We start from the raw sequence: 24,575 nt of genomic DNA on the forward strand, positions 1-24,575 counted from the left end.
TACAAGATCTATAGCTATCTGTTCCAGGGTCAGTGTTTTTCCACAGAGACCAAGACTTTGTGTTAGCAGGCATGCATGGCTGACTCAGGTCCATGGCCAATTTAGGCCTTCAGTGCATTAGCAAGGCTGCTCCTGACACTAAATGTTGAAGATGAGGTGACAGAAAATGAGAAGATTCCTGGGTCTCTCTAGCCTCCCAGGATCTTTGTATCAGACAGAGGCTGCTTGCCACCAACTGTACAGTGTGAACCTATATTTACCTGCTTAAGCTTTTCTTACTTGATTGAAAAGTACATATATATATATATATATATATATGATTAAAAGTATATATATAATTAAAAAGCATATATACATATATGTATGTATATGTATATATATATATACATATATATACACATCCTGGAAAATACTAATAGCCATTTCAAACTTCCTTTTCAGAAGAGATCAAAGCAACATGGCTTTTCAAACGTTAACAAGCATGGCAATATTCAGCCAGATGTCCATCTCTGTGAATCAGTATAAATGGGCTAATAACCGAATAACCAATAGTCAGAAATTCTTGAAAATGCATTGTTAAGGAGTCATTCTTCAAAGAGGAAGATAAATACAAAGAAACAGCACAATCTGTCCAATAAAAGAAAACAAAACAGAGCATCAGAAGGAGGACACTATGGGCAGCTCTCAGCTCAGGGGGAGTTCTGTAGAGAAGCTTGGAGTTCTGAAGGTAGAGGACATGCTGGTGGTGCTTGTGGAGAAGAAATACCATAGAGCCACTGGCCCCTCCCATGGCACCCTGGAACACTGCATCCCTGAGGACCATGAGGATGAGAAAAATGTTGTTTCTTTTTTGACTTTCTTTTTTGAAATAACAATATTCGCTATTCTTCCTCAGTTGTAAGGTATCTGTAGCTGTGTCTCTGATGGAAAGAAGGAGGTTCATGCTGATCAATGAATTTAGAATCCAAAAGAAGAACAGAGAGAGAAGCACATGCCATGCAGATCTTAGTCTGAGCCTCCCCCACCAGGAGACTCTGGGGCTCATGATAACAGCCTGGACCACTGTGAGGAGACTGCTGGTGCAGATGCACAGGCCCCGGGCCATCCTTTCTAGGAAAACAATAATGTAACAGCCTACATCACCTAGGAAATGTCTCAACCCTAAAGCTGCAATTGTCGTTGGCATTACCTTGGAAAAAAGCACTATAGTATTTGTCAACATCAAGTGGATGAGAATAAGGTGTATAGAGTTCTTTTCAGAGCCCATAAAAGAACAGATATAATTCACAAAAATGGAAATATTTGCTACAGTGCCAAGTCCAGTTAGAAAAAGAAATAGAGTTATTTCACTAATATTCAAAACTATTTTTAACTTCATGGGCAGAAAATTTAGGTTCTTGCAAGTAGAGTTTGAGGAAAGTAACTGATTTGATCTATACCTGTAAAGCACATTTTACATCATAGCTTGCTTCTGGTATATAAAAGACAGCCCTGATGTGCAATGGAATAGATTTTCTTTTCTTTATAAAGAATTCTACTCTTTTTCCTTGACTTTATGGAACATCTTGTACTTTATCTGTGGTATCTGTGAGAGAATATAAAAAAAAAGATTTGAAATTACAGGACAGATTTATTTCCCTGACTTCCATATTAGCAAAACTAAAGTGTGTGTTCACATGTTGATATACTCCATGTATTTTGCATCTCAGCATGTGTAAGAATAAACTCAAAAGTTTGCCAAACTGAATGTCACCTTATATTTTCTATTTAAAATTGTTAACATTCCTATCAGTCAGTTTCTCAAGCCTGCACCTTTCTTAGCTTCGCTACCTCTTGCACACTTAGGATAAAGACAATTTTTAAAAAAATGTGTCAATAATAGCAGTTCACATGTATAATCCCAGAACTTGAAGAAGGGTGAGGCAGGAATATTACTGTGGATTCACATAGTGAGCTTCAGGTCAGACATGATCATATAACAAGACCCTGAATCCCACTCCAAGAAAACTCTAGAACACCTCAAAAGCAACACAAAAATCAATACAAATCAAAACAACCCTAACTTACTGCATCGACATTAGCATCTTTCAGAGCAAGACCTTTCTTCTGAGTGCCTTTTGTTTTATTACTGTGATTTTTCTTTTTCAATGAATATGTCAAAGACCTGCTTTATGTCCTGTCTCTAGTTACTGTATCTTTGATTCATACACATACATATTTATAACCCAGAGGGGTTCTTTTAAACTCAAACTATTTTGTTAATTTTACTGCTTACAAAGTTCCAAAGGGTTATCTTATACCTTAACACCAAACCCACCTGCACAGTGCTTCACTTTCGGTGCAGCTGATAATGTTGAACTAAAGACCCGGGGGGAGGGCGGGGTGTGAGCTTATGATATGAACAAATCATACATTGATAGGATGCAGCCTGACTATATGCTGGAACAACCGTAGAATGCTGTCAAGAAGGGCTCAGGAGAGGGCTGTTTTCCCATGGAGTGATCTCACAGCTTCTGAGAGAACATGGAATAGATCTGAATGAACTGCTGTTGATCAAGAAAAAAAGGAAGTCTTCTCAGGTGTTATGTGATGCCATAGTATAAATGCAGTTTATGAGTTTGGACTCTCTAGTAATGCCTACTCAGTGCATTGGGGCTCTAAGCTAAAGGCAGTGTTAACCTTCATACTAATTATGGTACTTCAGCTGCCATGTCATCATATCCCCATAGTCAGGGCAGCTAGATTTACCCATGTCTGTTCTCTCAGCCTGTTAATACAATAAGGGTGCTTCGATTTCTATCAGTCCCAGTTTTTCTTTCTTTCTTTCTTTCTTTCTTTCTTTCTTTCTTTCTTTCTTTCTTTCTTTCTTCCTTCCTTCCTTCCTTCCTTCCTTCCTTTCTTTCTTTCCTTCTTTCTTTCTCTCTCTCTCTCTCTCTCTCTCTCTCTCTCTCTCTCTCTCTCTCTCTCTCTTTCTTTCCTTCTTCCTGTTTTAGTAATAGTATGTCTTGCAAAATTTTAATCAATGTGCAATGACAACACATTTGTGAAATGTAGTGCAATACTGCAACACATTGTTTACTGATCAAATTAGAGTAATCACTGCCACAGAGTCTTAGGTGAGGCTGATCATCTAGGGATACCACTGTCACTACTGCTTTAACCTTCTTGTAAGTCTCCAGGCTCCATTCTTCAAGCTCTTGACAAAGGTCTCCTGTTATCATGAAGACCCGCTATCTGCTGTGCTGAGGGGCACTACATCTTACTTTTCTATGACTGTCTTTGGGGGATTGCTGACTTCCCTCTACTTCCAGCCATAGCCCTTCCCCAGCCTTCATCTTTCAGAGTTCTGTGTTTGAGTTTGCACACTTTTAGGCATGGATAAGATTTTACACACTCACAATTCCACTCCAACCTCAGTTCTCACCTGTAGGATATATATCAAACTGCACAGGTGCATGACTAGTTCTCATTGCTGAGTTAAACTCCTGATTAGGGAGTGGAAGGGGGAAAGGGCTCATTTTATCTCCCAGCTTGAAGTTAGTCCAGCTCAGCAGAGAGCATGGCAACTGGAGAGTGGGACAGTTGGTCACATTCATCAACAGACTGGAAGCTGAGAGAGTGAAGCTCAGCTTCCGTGTCCTATTTATTCTGTGCCCTAGACCATGGATTGTTACTATCCACATCCAGGCAGATCCTCCCACATCCAAGCAGGTCCTCTCACTTAGTTAAAACTCACTGGAAATTCTCACTGAAGCACCCAGTGATTCTAAGTCAATCAGGCTGATCATGAAGACTAACTCTTACACAAATTCCCCAGAACAAAAGCACTCAGGATTGGCTCGTGCTGTTGTACTTGGGATGCTTCATACTCCTTTTCCCTGTCCCACTTCCATTCAGTCGTCTTTCACTTTTGTGGGGGAAATGGGGGTTGGGTTTTTTTTTTTTTTGTATGTTTGCTTGGTTGGTTTGGTTTGGAACAGGGTCTCATGTAATGGAGGCTGGCCTGGCCTCAAACACTCTTTGTAATTGAGAAGACTTGGAAGCCCTGGTCCTCCTGCTTTTACTTCTGGAGCAGAAGTATGAAGGTTACAGGTGTGTGCCACTATGCCTGTCTTTGGTTTGTTTGTTTGTGTTTTTTGTTTTGTTTTCTTCAAGATTACTCTCAGGAACGTTGTGTAAACATTGGCTTGTATCCATGTCTGGGATGATGCAGCCTCACAAGTAGGTATATCAGGTACTGCCTTTCAGCCTCGCTTTCCTATACTGCAAAAGGAAAGATTATGGTCTATCCCCATGCATTAAAGAAATCATGCTGTGATTTGACATTCACAGCCCATAGTGCAATAAAGCACCAAGCATATCCATAAGAACAGCTATAATTAATATATTTAAATAAGTTGACTAAAAATTTAGTCAGAAACTCAAAATCTGTTGTAAAAGAATGAATGTTCAAAATATTCTTCAAAACCCTCAAGCAATTAACAAATACTCTGTTTTTCTGATTTAGGTCTAGGGTTTCCTCTCTTCCCAGGATCTCTACCTTAATCTTAGCAAGGGCCCAAAGCCACAAATCAGATTTGTGGTGAGCTTTGAAATACCTATTACAATAATCTAACTATTTTTTTTGACTGATCAATTGGAACAGTAGCAAGGGATAAAGGAAGTGACCTTCCTAAGTAGCTTTTGAAGTATTACTGAAAACTACTTAAAAGGGCATGATTTACAGTGAGCTATGTAACGCAGGCAGGCAACTGTGTCCATTTCAGACACTGTTTTCCCAAATAAAAGTGGCACCAGTACTTGATGCCACATGAAACAAAGTCTGATAGTCAGTGGTTTATATTATCTTATAACCTGTCCCCCCCAAAAGAGAACTATAATTCAATATTAATGGGTGTTGGGTTTTTTCCATCAACTTAGTCTATAATGATGCTGCTGACTGAGATGCTTCTTTCTTATATATGATTAGAATGAGTGCAGAAAAACCTAAACACATACAGAAGGAAAAAGAAAGGGAGAGAGGGAGGAAGGAAAGGAAGGAGAGAGAGAGAGAGAGAGAGAGAGAGAGAGAGAGAGAGAGAGAGGAATTAAGAACTTAATGGGTAAAGGCCAAGTTTGTCCCTATGTAAGAGACAGTGAAGATTTTGTGAAAAGTGATCATCCTGTCAGTCATGATACAGGTAAGAGCAGAGGCTTAGGAAAAATTGATGCTTTTGGTTTGTGTTTCCCTAGAAACCAGAGAAGCTCTTGAATCATTCTTATTCTCCCACAAAGGAAAAGAAGGAACACATGCAAAGACCATCCTCCCTGTCTGTGCTCCCCAAAGGCACTAAGTGGGGAAGCCTTGTGCTTAGCCATCTTTCCAGCCTGTGGTACATACCTTTGGAGATCAGGCTCAGCAAGCCCTATGCCTCATAAACATAAACCAGCAAATGTGCTTCTGAGAGAAATGTTACAGCTCTGAGGAGGAACATCAAAGAGTGGTCAGGTGTGCTCACTGCAACAGCTGCAGCAGAAGAGAAGCTCTGGGTTATCCTCAGGGTAGGTGAGCACTGCAGGGCTGTATTTGAAGCTTCTGGGTTTGTAGAGTTCTTGTTTCCTGTTCTCAGTGTGGAGAAGGAAGCCCTGTGTAGAAACTTAGTCCCTAAAGTACAACTCTCTCTCCCTCCACAATTACTACAGAGTTTTGTTTTAGAGGGTGTTTCAGACTTAATTAAAAATTAATTACTTATGTAACAAACTATAGAAATAATCCTTGAAGGGTTGAATTTAATTAACAGAAGGGTGTACAGTTAAGATAGGAACAGCAGCAAGATTCTGTGTCTTTAGTCCTCTCTTATCTTTCACTAAATTCCAAAGGCACGCATCAGAAGGGAACCTGCTTTATAGGCACAGAAAAAGCAATATCATGTTCTTTTTCTTGATCTATTTAGGCCTATGATGGTTCAAAGTCTTCCAAAATGATTGTTTCCTTCTTTGTTCATTAAATAGTACCTGGGACCCCAATGTCTGTGTCCAGTCTCCACCTCCATACATCTCACTGATGAACACCGTGCAAGTGGCTTATGTGACAGACCCAGCACCAACAAAGATCCTTCTCTGCTAGGGAGGGTAAAGGTCAATGTAAACATCTGAACTTATTTAAATATGTAGATGAGTTTCATATGTCAGGATGGAGTACATCATCAGTTTTACTCTAGTTACTTCATATCAAGCTGTGAAAATCCTGATATGAATTTCCAAAGAGTTTTATTTTCTTAATGGCTACCCATAAAAAACTATTCAAGTATGAATGCTTAATGTCCTTAATCATGAGAAATGCAAATCAAAATGACCCTGAAATTCCATCTTACACTGAACAGAAAGGCTAAGATATAAAACTCAAGTAATCTCACATACTGACCAGGATGTGGAGCAAGAGGAACACTCCACCATTGCTGGGGCAAGTGTAAACTTGTACAAACACTTTGAAAATCAATTTGATGTTTTCTAAGAAAACTGGAAATAGCTCTACCTCAGACCCAGCTATACCACTCCTGAGCATATACACAAAAGATGTCCCACTATTCCACAGGAAAACTTGCTGAAATATCTTCATAGCAGTTTTATTTATAATAGCAGAAACTTGAAACAATCTAGATATCCCTCAACAGAAGAATGATAAAGAAAATGTGATACTTCTACATAATGAAATAGTATTCATCTATTAAAAACAAAGACATCATGGATTTTGCAGGCAAAGTGGATAGAATATCATCCTGAGTGAGGTAACCCAGACCCAGAAATACATGTATGGTATGTACTCACTTATATGTGAACATTAACCTTAAAGTGCAGGACAACCATGCTACAATCCGCAGACCCAAAGAAACTGGGTGTCCCAAGGGAGGATATATGAATCTCACTCAGAAAGGTAACTAAATAGGTAGATTGAGAGAAGGAATTGGGTAGGAGAGTAGGTGAGGAAGGAAATGGGAATGGGGTTGGATATTAGTGGGGAGACACTAGGCAGGAGAGGTCTGGGAGTTAAGAATGGAAATCAGTTTGGGGTAAGGAGGTGGGGGCATATCTCTGGTGACTATGTGGAGGCCTGGGACTAGAGAGACTAAAGAAAATACCAGGACTCTATGGGGGTGACCTTAGCTGAGATTCCTACCAAAGGGAAATATAGAGACTGAAGTGACTACCTCTTGTAGCCAGGCAAGACCTCCAGAGGAGGGAGCAGAACATCAACCAACCCACAAAATCTTCAGCCCCAAATTTATCTTGGCCACAAGATGTGCAAGGATAAAGATGGAGCAGAGACTGAAGAAACAACCAACCAATGACTGCCCCAACTTGAGACCCATCCCATGTGAGAAAGCCACTATTAATGATAGTCTGCAATAACTGCACACAGGAACCTGGCATAACTGTCTACTGAGAGGCCTCACCCAACAGTAGATGGAGGCAGAAACAGAGACCCACAGACAAACATCAGGCAGAGCTTGGGGAGTCTTGTGGAAGAGTAAGGGATAGAAGTAAACAAGTTGGAGGGGTCAAGAATGCTATAAGAAGACCTACAGGGTCAACTAATCTGGGACCATGTGGGTTTGCAGACCCTGGACCACCAACCAAGGGGCATGCAGGAGCTGAACCTAGACTCCCTATACATTTGTAGCAAATGTACAGCTTGATCTTCATGTGGGTCTCCTAAGAAGTGGAGTGGGGGTTCTTTCAGTCTCTGTTCCCTGCCTTTGAATCCTCTTCCCCCTACTTGGACTGCCTGATTCTGCCTCAATAGGAGAGGATGTGCCTAGTCATGCTGGGACTAGATGCCCCAGGGTGGAGCAATAGCCAAGGGGGTGGGGTTCCTTTATCTCAAGGAAAGGGGCAGGTTGGACTAGGGATTTGTAAGGATCGGACTGAGAGGAGAGAAGGGAGAAGCTGTGATTGACATGTAAAGTAAATTGAAAAAAAAAAAAGAAAAAGAAAAAACAACAAAGACAAATACAAAAAAGAAAAGAAAAAAATGTCAAGTACATTTTTGACTCTCGTGAAATAAATGTGTTTTTGCCTTTAAAGATTAATTATATCATTGGATTTATTCAACTATAATCCACTTCAGTAACAAAACACGTTGGAGCATGCTTGACTGTCAAGGTGGAGAACAGGGGTTCTTATTTACTCACACATAATTTGTAACTGTTGTGTTTGCTTTCTTGAGTGTTGTTTGCTAGTGGTTTTTGTTTTGCAAGGATTTCTTCTTCAGATCTTTGTGTGTTGGCTTTAGCAAATAAGTTTGGAGGTGTTTTCTTTTTCATGCCAAGGTGAAGCCAATGTATCGGGTTGGCCTTTTTCCTGAATAAATGTTTGGAAGTCTTAAGAACAAAATTTTCTTGGGTTCAGAATTTATTTTCATATCTTTGCATGCAGTAACATTTGCGTATAAATATTAAAGCTATTCAATAAAAGGAAGCTTCCTATTAAAAAAAAAATGTTCTTTGTTTTGCATTTTGTTTCTCACTCGACAAGTATGCCAAACTGGCCTTGAATTTACAGACATCCATCTGGCCCTGCCTGATGAGTGCTGGAATTAAGAACATGCACCGTCATGGTCCACCAGTGTTTCAGGTTTTTAATACTTCTTTCAACAATTTTGGTAAAGTACATTTTTCTTCCAAATGATTCATCTGTGTGAGGCAACTGGACCAGGGAGAACAGGCCCGAAAGAAGAGTGAGGTTGAGAAACCTCTAAAATTCCTGAAAATTTTTATCTTGAGACCAGGAGGAGTAAGGATCACTCCCTCCCTATTCTAGGCTTAAGCACTCACTGATAGGGGTTTCCAAGGAGACTGTGCATTATTGTTTGGGGTTGAGGTGCTAGGAATGCTTTATTTGCATGAAGAGGGATCCCAGGCCAGGAGGCTATGGTACTTCCTCAAGGACAGATGTAGCTGTCAGAGGACTACATACCCTTGAATAAAGAGTGTTGCTGTTTGACTGGAATATTGACTAAGGGAGCTGTTTCATTGAGTATCATCTAGAAGAGCTGTTTCAGTTCCCCACCCATAAAGAGGAGCTGCAACCCTGAAAACCATCTCTGAGAAGGCCCTTTCCTATTCTCTTCCCCTCCTCTGCCAACACTCACTCAATGGGACAGAGACCCAGCAAACCCACTTCTCTGCACAAGCTTTATTCCTTTCATTATGTCTGGCTGGCAATAGTGCTGGACCACCTGAAGGGCAGAAGAATATGTCTGGTCTACATTTTAAATTTTATATTGTGATATACATGTCCTATTCTCTGTCAGTTCATCTCCAGGGATATTTCTGGATGTGTTGTCTTGGTTAGGGTTTCTATTACTGTGATAAAACATCATGACCAAAAGTAACTTGGAGAGGAAAGGGTTTATTTTACATTTCCAGCAAATAACAGTTCATCGCCAAGGGAAGTCTAGGCAGGATCTTAAGGCAGAACTGATAGAGAGGCCATGGAAGAGTGCTGCTTATAAGCACTTCATGACTTGTCCAGTCTATTTATAGCACTCAGGACCATCAGCCTTAGAGAGGCCCTCCCACAACAATCATCAATTTAGAAAGTGCACCACAGACAAGTATGGTCAGGGTATTTATTCAATTGAGGTTTCATCTTCGAAATGACTCTAGTCTTTGTCAAGTTGACATAAAGACTACCAGCTCATGTAGGCTATGGTAATATAAATAGTTTTTTTTTCAATACATTATTCATTCAAGTTATCAGATAGTTTTGAACCCTGTAAAAAATGAACTTCGACATGACATTTCTATACTTTTTGTTGATCCCTCTCTGTCATTCTGTCCCTCCTGTCCACTTTTTGCTGCTTTTCTTCTTCTACCAGCTAACCTAATTCACTCTCATGCCTTGTGTTCTATTAGCCTCCCCCTTTCTCCCTCTCTTAAGACCTCTTCCCTTCTCATGCCCTGTCTCTAATTTCAAGACCCCCATAGATATACAAATATAAAAATTACAATATAGGATTCATATATGAGAAAAAGCATTCTTCTGGATGTAGATTACTTTGCTTATCACCTATTTTCTTGCGAATGCCAATATTTTATTTTCTTTACATCTGAATGAAACTCCATTGTGTATATATACATTTTCCTTATATTTTCATCTGCTGTGGGGCATCTTGCCTGATTCAGTTTTTTGCTTATAATTCTTTCTTGCTTCTTTGCATTTCTCCAGGTCCCAATTTAACTCATGTTACCACATGCATATTTTCTCCTTTAGAAATCTGAAATTCACCTTATCCTTCAGTACCAACTATGCAATGCTTATATTCCTTGCTTTTTAGATATGGAACTATCTTCTGGAAATTGATTTCTGTGAATACAGAGGAAACTTCACATTATTTAATGTTGTGTATCATTTATTCTACTACCTGATGCTCCCTACATTGTCCAACATCACTTCCTATCAAGAGACCTTTGTGTTTCCACTGGAATTGGAATGAACCTTAATTTCGGTCTGGGTCATTCAGTGATCTATCAGTCTGACCATGAATACACTTCAACAAAGAGGAGGCTTTTATTCATATGCCAGCAGCAGGTCTATCCATGATTCTGATGCAGGGCCCAGCCACTTCAGTCAGGAGTTTATAAAGGCACATTTTGTTTCCTTGCCAACAGAAAGTCCTCACCTGCAAAACAAGCAATTGTATTTATAGAAGCAGAAACAGCAGGTTTTTTTAAATTAACCCTTAGCAGCCATTATCATTTGGAAGTCTAATTTTGCTTTATAGTTCTCTTATGAACAAAGATTTTAAAGTTTTAAACATAAAGTTAGCTATAAATGTAATATTAGCCATCACATGAGTACCTTTTGAATTTTTTCTTTCATTTATTATTATTATTATTATTATTATTATTATTATTATTATTCCCTGACTAGCCTGCAACTTCTTGGTATGTAAAACATGCTAGCTTTGAAAGCTTTGAAATTACTGTAATACACCTAAATCATGAGTGCTTGAATTAAAGGCATATACCACCACCCCAGATCACTTTTGTTGCTATTGTTCTAAGTAAATATAGGTGTAGGATGCCTCATTTCACTCCATGTGCACTGCAAGAGGTCCTGGATTGCTTCTTACTCTTCTCTCTGGTCTTTGTTCAGATCACATTGTGTGGTGTCTAGTGATCCTTTTTAATTTTTTTCACAGCATTTTGTCCAAATTTCTTAGCCTTCAATTCCCAAGCACCCAATACAGCATTCTACTCTCAAAAACCAATAGCAATTATGCTGGAAACAGATTTTTTTTCTGGGTAAAATCTAAGTAAATGATAAACCTTTAGTTACTAGAGGGGTAGCTTTAGAAAGCTGTTTCCTCAACTCTCCAATGATTATGCCAGAAATTAAACAGATGGAAATCCTTTATTAGCAGAACAAAGGGGCTTAGAACAGCATAGCCAATTACTAGAAATATTTTAATATTTAGTATTATGGAGTCAAGAGTCAAGACAGAACCAACGTAAAAGGAAAAAATGAAATCCCCCAAGTAATAGAAGAGAAAACAGGCCATAAGTATGAGAACACTCCATGTAGCTCGGATTTCTGGGCTGGCATTATTTGCAGACCTAGAGCTGTGAAGATAGAGGACACGCTTGTGATGTTTATACAGATGGAGAGCCATGTATCCACTGCTCCAGCCCATGAGACTTTGAAAGATGACATCACGAAGAGTCATGAGAGAGAGGAAAAGCCATTTAACTAGATACCTCGATGGCAGCATATAGCAATACCCATCATACACACCAGCTCTAGAGCCATTCAAACTGCTGCCCGCTGTGATGTGATGAAGCAAGTTGGAGCTTATGAGAACATTAAGAATCCAAAGGAGGAGGAGACAGGAAAAAACTTGACATGCTGTCTGTGGTTTGAACTTTCTCCACAAGGAGGTTCTGGGACTGATGGTGACAGCCTGGAACATGCTGAGGAGACAGGTGGTGCAGATGGAGAGGCCACGGGCCATCCTTCCCAGATAAACCACGATTTTACAGCCCACATTACCCAGAACATTTTTGAAATGAAGTTTTGTGGCTATATATCTGACCCCTGAAGTACAAATAATGATTACATTTGAAAACACCAGATGAGTGAAGATAAGGTCTATAGGTTTTTTCTCAGAACCCATGATAAATATGTACACATGTCTCACAAACATAAGGATGTTTCCTAAGATCCCAAGTCCAATAAGAGAAAGGAAGATTATTTGCTGGATGAGGTCACTCCAAATCATCCTTTAACCTCAGGTGAGAACTACCAAAATGCACTTTGAGGAACACAGATGAGTGGCTGACATCACCTCCATGGATTGTCTCTATGAATAATGAGAAATTTCTGAAATATGAAAATGTACATGGTTCTTTTCTAGCAACCATCGAATTGCATTCTTTGCTTTACTTCTTTTTCATTTTCTTATTTTCACTGATATGGGAGATGATAATGATATTTTAGACATAAATTCCATGATAATGAATATACTTACCTTTCCAAAACCAAATACTTCTTTATGTCTTTCAGGTCTAAAATTTACATTCCAATGGTGGACATTTTGTTTAGAGTATAATTCTCTGTCCTCCAAAGGCTAGTAAAAACAGACTTGTTTTTAACTTGTAAACCATGAGGAAATTACTCCTCTCTTGAATGTACCCTGTAGCTAGCCCAAGATGGACAACTTCCCAGTGCATTGGGGTTATTCTTAAAACCATTGAATTGCTGTAAAATGTTTTACTGCCCCACTATTCTTACAAGGTGATGGGTCACAAGATTAACAGGCAAATTCCTAAATTCTGCATTTGTAGGAAGTGATTGCTTGCTGGAAAGGCTCAGGCACCTGCTGGACATCTGCTACAAATCTAAGCTGTGCGTGTACGAAGCCAAATAGGGTATGAGTGAAGCTGGCTCCCCAAAATTATAACTTTGTGGATTTTGTCTTTAAAATCCTTGCCTAACAATAGCTGAGGCCTAACCCAGAGAACTTTCTGGTTCATCCAGGCCAGTCTTCTTACTAAATTTATTCTGGTTATGGTGAATGTCTGAGTGCCTCAGACCCAAAACAACATGACAATTTCCTTCCCAGAAAAATGCTAAATATGGACAGTGTCACAGTTTCAAAGGCAACATGATCCTGAGCAATAGCTTCAGAAGTCTCTTACCTTTTCCCCTTTCATCCAGTGAGGTAGCAGATTCTCCAATGTTAAAACCTTCCTTTTTGGAGGGAATTTCCTTTAACACAGGATGTTAAAAGAGGGGTAGAACAACAGGATGTTTTCGGGGGAGGGGGCAGTATAAAACATTTCATCCTGTAGGGCAGCTCATTCTTCTGATGTAGATAACCCAGTAGCTTCAGCAAATTACTGAAACTGACCTTTCCCTCCTTACCAACATGTCTATAACAGAACCACCAGGGAAAGACACTTTCAGATAAGCCAGATGTGTGAAAGATGCAGAGATCAGCCCAGGTGCTAAGAACAGGCTCAGACCAAGTGAGCTACCTGGACAAGACACCCTCACTCTAACCTGTTGAGTTGTTTGCAGATGTGTAGTATATTTCAGGTTTTCAGCATTTGTGAGCTGCCGTTCCTGCTAAAGTGGGCTTTAGTGATGTAGTTGCCTTTGAGCCATCTCTGCATTATAAGTAACTCTTCACCCATATTCCTATAAGGAGCCATAATACAATTCATTGTTTAACCAAGTTGGACTTTGGTGGAAGCTATAGTTTGGTCTGTTCCTGGTTTCCTACCCAGGGCAAGTAGACCTTTATTATCATTTCTCCAGGAACAGTGTCTGATAATGACACACACCAATGACAAAAACTGGCTGCTACTTTTTTGTTTAAGTCTAGATCCTTCCTGCCATCCTATGTTTAAACTCTGGACAAATCACTTTGGAGTTAATTATAAACTGTAGCTTTTCCAAAACCGCTTATAGTGGATTTCAATAAGGTTTTCATATACATCCTTAATTTAGGGTTAACCTACTGCATTAGTTTGTTTCTCTGTTGCCGCGATAAACCACTGGCAAAAACTGTTTGTGGAGGAAAATGTTTTGCTTCCACATCTACATCACAGCCTAACACAGAGGGAATACAGAGCAGGAACTCAAGCAGGAACATGGAGGTGGGAACAGAAACAGAGACCCTGAAGGAACACTGCCTACTTCTTTGCACCCTTTGGTTTTCTCAGCCACCTCTCTTTCAGAGCATAGGGCCATCTTCCCCAGTGTGCTGGCTAGTTTTATGTCAGCTTGACACAAGCCAGAGTGTTATTTGGGAAGCTGGAACCTCAGGTGAGAAAATTCCCTCAATCAAATTAGCTGGTGGGCAAGCCTGTGGTGCATTTTCCACATTGACTGATTGGGAAGACTCTGTTCACTATATGCAATGCCATCCCTGGGCTGCTGGTCCTAGCTGCTATAAGATAGCAGGCTGAGCAGGCCATGAGGGAGGAATCCAGTAAACAGCATTCATCTATGGTCCCTGTTTCGGTTCCTCTGTCCAGGTTCCTGCCTCGAGTCCTGCCCTGACTTAACCTGTATAATCACTTGCCTTAAGTTGTAAGATCAAACAAACCCTTTCCTGCCCAAGTTGGTTTTGGTCATAATGTTTTATCACAGCAATAGAAAAGTCACAAAAACACATAAATCTATTATTCTTGTCTCATTTTCTATTGATTTAAATTGAGCTATGTATGTCACTTGTTATGAATGTTTTAAACTCACTGTTTTTCATAAATTCCATAAAATCTGTTAATGAAAATGGATAGTTACCAATATTTTAATTAGCCAGAAATTATCCTCTAATGCTGGCACTTTAGTTTTATCAACAAAATAATGAGCCAGCATTGTAATAGTCTTTATATTGCAACTTTCAAATAGCAAGTGTATCAGCTGAATTGATTCCTAAGAACGGAAATAAAAGGACAGATGATAAACATGTCAGTCATTTACATAGAATTTGCTAGTTTACAAGTCCAGGTCCTGGTCCCTGCTACTTGAATTGTGGTGATGAATGAACAGCCTCATAAACAGCAGAATTAATCCACTTTGTAGGGGTGCAGGATGGAGAATGTGGTTTCTGTAATCTCCCTAGTTTTCTCTTACCTCTGTGTCAGGTCACTAAGACTGCTGCCTGAGAACTAAAGCTACTGCCAAATGCTTATCCTTTCCACAAAGCATGACAGAACTCACAGTTGTTACTAACTTCCCTTAACAAGAGATGACTGACCCAGTCTCAGCAAAGTCTGCCTCCTCCTGAGTAGGCCAGCATTCAACCATGTGTTCATTTCTGAGAATCGGCAGGAAAGGGATGATAACCAAATAACGAGTTAGTTTTCTTAAATATTGAATATTACTGCTGGGTGTGGTGGTATATATCTTTAAATGCAGCACTCGAGGCAGCAGCAGAACGATCTCTGAGTTTTAAGCAAGCATAATCAACAAAGTGAGTTCTAGGACAGCCAAATGTACACAAAGAAAACTTCTCTGGAAAAGCTGTGTGTGTGTGTGTGTGTGTGTGTGTGTGTGTGTGTGTGTGTGTATTTATGTGCATGTATATATGTATATATTGAATATTACAAAGTTATTTTCTAAAGAAGGAACTTAAAACACACTAAAGCACAGTAGTTCTCAATATTATGAATATGAGGAAAAAGCTATTTATTTTATGATATTGAGGAAAAGAATTTCAACACTGTTAATTTTACTAATTTGCTGTGTTAATTCTGGCATTTCTGATGAAATATTGATGATGTTCAGGATGATGCAGAATTTGAGAATACAAAAGAAGAACAGGAGAAAATTTATGCCATGCAGACCTCATTGTGAGACTGCCCAAACTGGAAGGTCCAGGACGATATGGTAATAGCCTGCACTACTGTGAGGAGTGTGCCTGTGCAAACAGAAAGGCTTACAGCTACACTGGTCATGTGAATAACAGTTCTATGGTGGCAGGAGACGTGGTTTGGTTCTCAGCACCCACATGATGGCTCACAACTATCTGTACTTCAGCTCTATGATCTGGTGCATAATCTAATCTCCTTAGGTTTTATGGACAGCTGGTGTACATGCAGGCAAAACACCATATACATTAAAAACAAGTACATTCTAAAAATTATAACAATATTACAGCCTATGCCATCTATAAAATTGAAAAGAACGTTATGATATTTGTAAGAGGTGAGTGGATGTGAGTAAAAAGTATAAGCCAGCACTTTGCCCCCAGTCAAAGAAAACTCACAAAACAGATATGCTTGCTATGTTACGTAGTTCTTTCAGAAAGCTTAGACTCTTCCCCTGATGGGTTTGACTTTTGAACTCTTGGTTTCTTCCTTTATGGTCAGAATAATTAGTTCCAGCATCCATCTTTTAAAACAATTTACCAGTAATAATAATATGCATCTGCAAACACATTTCATATCATGATTTTTTTTTCCTGCTATATGAAGAAAATGAAGACTTGTTCAGTAGTGGAGATTTTTTTCCCTGAGGATTCATTTCTACATTGGTGGGATTCTGTAAGTTATTGCACTAGTCCCAAATTTTGTCCTTGGATCCAGTATTTAAAAGTCTCAAAACACAGTCTAGTGAATTATTATTATTATTATTATTATTATTATTATTATTATTGTTATCATATAATTTTCTTTATAGTAGCAAATCCAATATACTTGTGGAAACCTCTATGTTTCATCTATAGTCAATCTTTGCATGGCTGAACAGAACCCAAATTCTGCCAACCAGAATATCTCTGTCATTGTTTCATCTCACCCTATCAAATCCTCATTATTGAGTTACAAATGTCCAGGGTACAAGCTTCTCCTCTCTCCATTCTCTACAGTACTCACAGACACGTGAGAAACCCTGTTGCTTCAATGTCGACCTCTCACATATTCGGGCACATCTCAACTTCCATAGCATCTCATACTTTGTTCAGTCTTCCTTTTGATCTTGCCTTTGGAGTACCAAAATTTTCAGAGTTGTTTTCAGAGTCTAAGTTTTAAATCTTTGCTAATCTATAATGGAGTTTCCAAGAGATTTATTTATAAGCTATAAACTAACTGTATGATTTCACTGCTAAAAATATTAAGTGGAATCTTACAGTACTAAGTTGAAATTTCTAACTTTTGCAGACAGGATTCAACAGTTAAAGCCCAAGTCAAGCATCCAGGAAGAAGTCTCTAGTCTGAAAATCAAAATAATCAAGACTACAAACACCAGAGGAACACTGCACTGTCTGGGAGGGTCATTAGCAGAGGTGTGAGCTCTCAAAGAGTAACCTTGGGAAAGCTAAGGCATCCTGAACAATTCAGAGTGAGTTATCTAGTTGGAGCAGGAAAAAGCTTTCAGTGTTGTTACTGGCTGTTTTGAAATGAGGACAAAACATGAGCTAGGGATCTCAATAACCATTTCTTGTATCAAGAAGATTGGGGTCTCACTGCTAGATGTGTTCAGCAGATATAAAGTTTAGTGGGATTCTGTACCTGCTGCATGAATTTGTTACAAACTATGATTTTAGTGAAATCTGTTTAGCTTCTGTGACAATCTGGTTAGCAATGGACTGTTTTGATCATGATCAGTGCAAACTGACTCTCAGCTTTTTCCAGGCAGTTGGTTTGGTGTTAGTCTTGAGATGGCTGAGTGGTTTTCTTTGTTGTTTGTTTGTTTGTTTGTTTGTTTGTTTGTTTGTTTTTACTTTAGCTGAGTCTGAAAAGGACTCCGCAGCTTGTTTTGTCTAGTCTATTCTGGCTAGGAGGGCCCTAGTAGATCTGGTCAGTTTTAGAGGTTTTCTGAAGCTATTGTAGTTGTTTACTTTTTTGCTTAAAGAGCTTCCTTGCAGCATGGAATGTTTCAATCTCAGAGGAAACTACTACAGGTCACTCAGTTATGACGTCATGCAAGGCTGTGGACTATTTCTTGGGAATCAAAGACATCAGAATGTCTGAGGTTATCCCTAGGATTTCTCACTTTGCCTGCATTCTGTATGTTTAGATAGAGAGTATACAAATCATCCTGTTTTGCCTTTTTGATCTCCTGGCCTTTATTGCCTTCTCATTATTAAACAAGTGTCTCAGATTCTCTGCCCTGAAGGTTTCTGGCAACACAGCTCCCTGCCTGCTTGTTAGTAGGTAGCCCCTGGCTTCTGGTACATCAATTACTGCCTTTTGATCTTTGTTTGTTCTGACCAATGGGGAGAGTAAAGCCTGCACCAGTGCACTATGAAAGGCTTCCCCAACCCTAAATCTTTCATGTAATGAGGTTTACCAGCATTAACTAGCACATCCAATTTAAGAAAAACATCTGGACTATAAAATGAATATTTTATCAGTCCATGTACCTTGATGCTCCTATGTACTAACCAAATGTTATCTTGTGTTTTATTTTTTTTCCTGCCTTTCTAGTGGTTACTATTTTTCCAGCTCTCTCGACTTACCAACTGTCTATAGCCCAGAATCAGATTTATTATTAACTTGATATATATATATATATATATATATATATATATATATATATATGAAGTTACTTTTTTATTAACACAGAATAAAACTGAAGAATTTCAGAGGGGAGAGGGACAAGAATTTCCCTAATTTTCTCAGTTTCTTTTCTTTTTTTGTAGCCCTAGGGGCTCAGTCTCAGGTTTTACACAATCAACAAACATCCCACCTCTGAGCTGCAACCCTGCTCTCCAAATTGCTTTTGGAACCCTACAGCAAACTGTTCTAGAAGTTTTGCTTTCAGATCTATGCATGATATACCATTCAGACAACACATGGCATTAGAGGCAGGTAAGCACACCCATCCCAGGCTCTGGCGCCTCAAATAAGCTTAAGATTAGAGCTCCTTGAACACAGTACTGGGCTGAATTTAAGGGAGTTACCCTCAAATGATACTAAACAAACAGCCTGGCAGAACAGTAAGAATTCTCAAAAGAACAACTTTTAGACAACAGAGCTCTTAAGAAATAGGCATCTAACAAGTGGAGCTGATTTGCATATGTGTACTCATTCATATGCATAGAGACAGGGAGATGTTAGGGGTAGATGCACAAATACTACCTTCAATTTAAACATAATACACATGGGACTTTGGAAAATAATAAAAAGGGAAAGTCCATCCTAAACATTGTAATACACCAAACATCAGGTGAAAAAAATGTATGTAACTAATTCAGGCAAAAGAGCCATGATTCAGGTGCAAATTAATGCCAAAACCAAATTGAGTTATGGTCAGAAACTCAGACATCTTTCTATTTTCCAAAAAAAGCCTATGATGAGGACTTATGACAAAACCTCAGAGCTCTCTAAAGATACACAATCTTGGACTTGGAAAAAGATGCTCAAGCAATGGTGGGGTGACAGGTGCTGGAAATAATCTCTCTCTCTCTTTCTCTCTCTCTCTCTCTCTCTCTCTGGCTCAGCCACATAAATTTAGGTATAGGCAGTAGAGGGAAGGTATTAAGTCTTTCAAATGCTCTATTGACTCCCTGACATACTATGAAAGAGGTTAACATTTTTGCTTCCTTGGGAAATTCACTTGGCATTTGTGTAAACCAGAGAGCTCCAGGTCTACTCACCTTGGCATCTGTGGTGCAGTCAGGTTCTGAGTTTGTCCTGGAAGGTGCGCCTCCTGAAACTGCATTTGTTCCTTAGTGTTGTAGAGCCTTGACTGTCTTAACTTGTCTCTAGCACCTCAGTTGTCACAGTTACAATGCTGTCACAGAGAAGAATGTCTCTAAAGGATCTGTCCCTGAAGCATAGCCATTCCTCTCCCTCCACAATTACTTCATTACTTTGCCTCAGGAATCTCCTCAGCATTAATTAGGGTTTAATCGTACTTATAGACATATATGAAATGATACAGCAAACAACAACTGAAGTGTCTATACCAGGCTTTCCCATTTCTCTACACCTGTGCTAGGGTTCTTGGTTCTCCTCATTCTGGTGGTAGCTAGATGAGAATCTGATAGAGGAGGACAAGTCAGATGGGTGAATATGTGCAGGGTGGAGAAAGCTGAGGATGAGGCAGGACATCTAATGATGTCTCACTGCCTTGGAAGGACAGATACTGAAATGGTATCGGTCAGAGAGGGACCTTATTTGTAGACACACACCTACATTCACAGTCAAGAAAAGGCTATGAAGGAAGTAAACAAATGTACAGGCAAAGCATGGTTTGACTGTCACTTGGTAGAAAGCACTGCATCTAAGGAGGAGCATGCCACCCTCCTCCCAGCCGAGAAGTGCTAGGGACATGTAACTGTCCCCTAATGATGGAGTGTGTCACCCTTCTCCCAGCCCTGACAAGTGCTTGGGACATGTAGCTGTCAATAATAATATCTCAGGAAGTGAGGCAGTTAGATCCTGACTTGGTCCAGTGCGTAACACACTGGTCCCCTCACCTAAAATGGGGTGACACTTTTTTTGGTGCTTTTTTTCTCTTTACTTTGTTAATTTTGCACAAACTGCCTCTTGCAGAGTCTGGAAAACGAGAGGCAGCTTTCTGAGAACCTGGAGAAGCACCCATGTTGCTGGCAGCTCTGAACCATGTTTGTGAGTGTTGTGAATCCCCAATCCATTCTTCACTTCCAGCCTACAGCCCTCCACTCCAGTGACCATTCATGTGCGTACAGGCCCAAACAAACACACAGAGATGTCCTCAGCACAACTAAGCATCGTCCAAGAACACCATTGAGTTCCAACTCCATGCAAACTCCAGAGTGTCATTTTATGACCAGATGTTCCCATATGTAATGCAATCAGCTACTGATGCACTGTGACTTGATTATGGATCTAAATTTTGCTTTAGGTAGTTATGTTTTAAGTTTTTAGAAGCTTCCTCCTAGGGTCTCATGGGGGCCCACAGCTCTGTTAGGAGCAGCCCAGCCCATTGAGTCTTTCTCTTGCTCCCATCCACTCAGTATGACTTTCATGTTTCCTTTTTGCCTTTTTTTCTCTTTTGAACAATGGTGTTTCTTTTTTTTTTTTTTTTTTTGTGACAATTCCATACATGTTCTTACACAATTTTTACTTCTCTCTTCTTGTGCTCATTCCTTCGTTGTCTGTAACTCTTGATTTAACGGTGGGGCCTTGTGAGAAATTTTCTCTGGTCCAGGTTGACATGTTTACTGGTGTGGTCACTGTGTGGGCAGCCATAGTTTTGAGGTTTCATGGGTGTAATATCCTCGTCACTTTAAAATATGCTACCTTCAGGGGATGTGGGATCCTCTAATATTTACAATTTATTTGCCCCTTTACTGCAAAGTTCCTTGACCCTTAGCTGTACAGGATATAACAACTGGAGATAGGAGCCCATTGACACCTATTCTACGTGTTTTGGCCAGTTATAAATCTCTGTACGGGCCTCTGTCTGCCTCAAAGGATGATTTTTTTTTTTTTTTAATTAGAGGTGTCTTAGAGTTTTATTGCTGTGAAGTGATGCCATGACCACTGCATCTCTTATAAGGAAAACATTTAGCTGGGGATGGCTTACACTTCATGGTGGGAAGCATTGGGCCACACAGGCAGACATGGTGCTGGAAAGGAAGCTGAAAGTGCAACATGCAGATCAGCAGGCAGCAAGAAGTACATCACTGGCCCTGGCTTGAGTTTCTGAAACCTCAAAGCCCACCCTCAGTGGTATACTTCCTCCAACAAGATCACTTGTGTTCTAACAAGGCCACATGTCCTAATTCTTTCAAATAGTCCCACTCCCTATAAGCCTGTGGAGATAAATTTCACTCAAACCATCATAGGGGTAAGAGCTGCACTCACGTGTGTGTGATTGTAAGTACTTGAAACATAATTGAAAGCTGTATTGCTTTAAGAAAATGGCAGTACTAGGTTTCTTTTCTACAGTTTATGCTCTATCAAGTCATGGAATCTTGGCCAGGTTTATTGATAGGGCCAGGCATGGGAAGTCTTTTTTTGAGAAGCCCTGAAATACAATTAAAGAGCTGTTGGTTACCCCAAAGTATATGTTCCACTATTGGACCATAAAAGTTATCTAGCTAGGCCAACTATTATGGTTTGTATGTGTTACAGTTGATCATAACTAATGCTTGCTGTACTCCCTTAGCAGCTTACACATCATCTTATAATACTATTTAGAGCTAGCCCTCAAGGAGGGGCCATCCAGGTCAATATAACCTTGATTCATCCTAGTCCTGTATGTAAGGTCTGTCATAGCTTCATAAATAGGAATTTGCTTTCAAGTTCTGGGAAGTAACCAAGGACAATGGCTATAGCCTATAATATTTTGGAGATCTTTGGATACCCTTGACCAATAACTCAAAGAGTAGTGTCCTTGGCTAAGCACTACCATTTTTGTTCATACATAGTTTCCAAAAATATTATCCTCTACTCTCTCTCTCTCTCTCTCTCTCTCTCTCTCTCTCTCTCTCTCTCTTTCACTCTCTCTTTTTCTTTACCCTCTCCCCTTTGTTATACATATATGTGTGTCTACATATATGTGTATATATGCATGTATTTATACGTATATATACATAAATACACATGTATATGTGTATATATGATATGTATTTCTGCACACATACATATACACAGATGCAGATAAATAATATTTATGTTAAGTTAGCTTATAAAGTAATATTTTCCCTTTTTTTCAGACCTCCCTTGTGTTATTTATCTGGACTCTCTCCATCATCCTCCCCATGTGTTTCTTGCTTAGACATTTAATTTTTAAATGATCCTATTTCCAGATATTTTTGTAGTTTCCATTAACTAAGTCATTCTTCTCTTGATATTTAGCAGATTTCTTCATAAGGCTTTGATTTCAGTGAATTCACATAATCTGTGTAGAGCCTTCCCAAGAACAACTTAAGTTTGGAATTATGTGGGAGAGGGGAATTAAGAGCGATTCAAAGATTCTGAATCTGGTTTAAACACAGTTTAGTTAATACTAGAGAAAGAGACACTGAAGTTATAAACATGTTGATGTATTATTTTCAGCTATTTTATTAGATTCTTATGTCAACCATCCTTACCACCTTTATTCTACCCTAATCTCTTCCAACCCCTCAGCACTAGGTAGGAGAGAAAAAAGTTAGAGGAGAAAGGAGGCTTAGATCTATTTAGACTACACTCTGCTGACCAAGTCATCAGGTTCCTAGTGGTAAGTCCAATCTTTGTCATCAGGATATCCAATTCATCTCTGTTTACAACCATTTGACAAAAGCAACCAGGAGCAGCAGCTTCCACAGTCCCTCTCTGGCATCTATCACTTATACCCTCTTCAGAGTCCTCAGAATGAACTGTCTGCAGCTTGCAAAAATTATATCCCTCCTAGAGCATAGGATAATCATAGTTAAGGGCTGTGGACAAACTGAAGCAGCCTCATATTCCACACCTGAGAATAAAACAAAAACATATTCACATAACATAACTGGGATTTTTAAAGAAATGAAGACTCTATCTACATAAACATGCTGACCATTTATTTTTAATGATTCACAATATGCTTGCATGTGAGGGTACTTGCATGTGTACGTGTGTCAGAATGTCACTTTGTACACTGAAATTGCAATGTTCCACAGCTTTACAAGATCAAATTTCCATGGCTCAAACCACTTCTCAAGTGTGATCCCTTGAACAAAATTTAGTATCTCCTGGGCCTTTAATTCATATATCATATATTGATATTCTGACTGCATGTACGTCTGTGTGAGGGCATCAAATTCCATGGAATTGTGATGATCTGATTTCAAGGGAACAAGTGGTGAGACTTAATCACCATGGAAAACGTTGTTGTGGTCATGGAAATAACAGTGAACAGAATAGTTCAATGCAGAGGAGTGTTTTATATTGATAGGCTGATAATGGTATCAGATCACTGTAAAACTCAAGCATCCTAGAACTCTAACAGATTCTACCTGCTTTATATAAGGAGAAAACCACCAGATCCAGATTCATCTGATTTGAACCCTAGAAGTGTTCACTAGTGAGTTCCTAGCTTTGAATCAGTGCTCAGACTCAAAAATCCTGCAAAGAACATGAAGTCAATTTCCCTTTCATAGATGCTGCCAAAATATTTGTTGGCAGTCAGTCTCCCCTTCTTGCACAAATCAACTGTACTCATTTTCTAGGCTACTTTTTGGTAAGAAATTAAATGATTTAGACATTTCAGATTTGATAAGACTCTAGTCTAAACTGACACAAGTTTTTAAAAAATTGATTTTTAGAATTTATTTTTATTTTATGTGTATGAATACTTATCTGTATGTATATCTGGGCACCACATGCATGTGTCGGTGGGAATCTGAAGTGGGCATTAGAACCCCTGGCAATGGAGTTACAGACAGTTGTGAGTTGCCATGTAGGTACACGGGATCAAAACAGAGTCTAGAAGAGCATTCAGTGCTCTCAACTACTGAGACAACTCTCCAGCACCAAACGCTAGATTTTAGAGGTGTAAAATGTTGCTGTGCCCCACCAATATGAGTAGAGGTTTCATAAGATGAGAGATGATCATTGCAAGCAAGTTCTATATAAAATTCACAGTGGCTTGTGAAAACTCCAGTGTTATTTGATAATTCATGT

The 24,575-nt window shown here is 39.3% G+C and overlaps 2 protein-coding genes across 2 annotated transcripts; both read right to left on the reverse strand.

Annotated features, from left to right (window-relative positions):
* Positions 1–472: 472 nt before the first annotated feature.
* On the reverse strand, positions 473–1,378 carry LOC117714255 (vomeronasal type-1 receptor 4-like). The gene has a single exon (XM_034510950.1). It carries the CDS (start codon positions 1,376–1,378, stop codon positions 473–475), a length of 906 nt encoding a protein of 301 aa, XP_034366841.1.
* A 9,957-nt stretch (positions 1,379–11,335) lies between these two features.
* LOC117714158 (putative vomeronasal receptor-like protein 4) lies at positions 11,336–12,295 on the reverse strand. Its single transcript, XM_034510823.1, has one exon. The coding sequence runs from the start codon at positions 12,260–12,262 to the stop codon at positions 11,336–11,338; it is 927 nt and encodes a 308-aa protein (XP_034366714.1). The 5' UTR covers positions 12,263–12,295.
* Positions 12,296–24,575: the final 12,280 nt, after the last annotated feature.

This window comes from Arvicanthis niloticus, chromosome 8, assembly GCF_011762505.2.
Source record: "Arvicanthis niloticus isolate mArvNil1 chromosome 8, mArvNil1.pat.X, whole genome shotgun sequence".
NCBI classification, from domain to species: domain Eukaryota; kingdom Metazoa; phylum Chordata; class Mammalia; order Rodentia; family Muridae; genus Arvicanthis; species Arvicanthis niloticus.

Bases quoted from the DNA above. Each gene is read 5' to 3' on its own strand.
- LOC117714255 (XM_034510950.1), bottom strand. From the start codon at position 1,378: ATGAAGTTAAAAATAGTTTTGAATATTAGTGAAATAACTCTATTTCTT.
- LOC117714158 (XM_034510823.1), bottom strand. From the start codon at position 12,262: ATGATTTGGAGTGACCTCATCCAGCAAATAATCTTCCTTTCTCTTATT.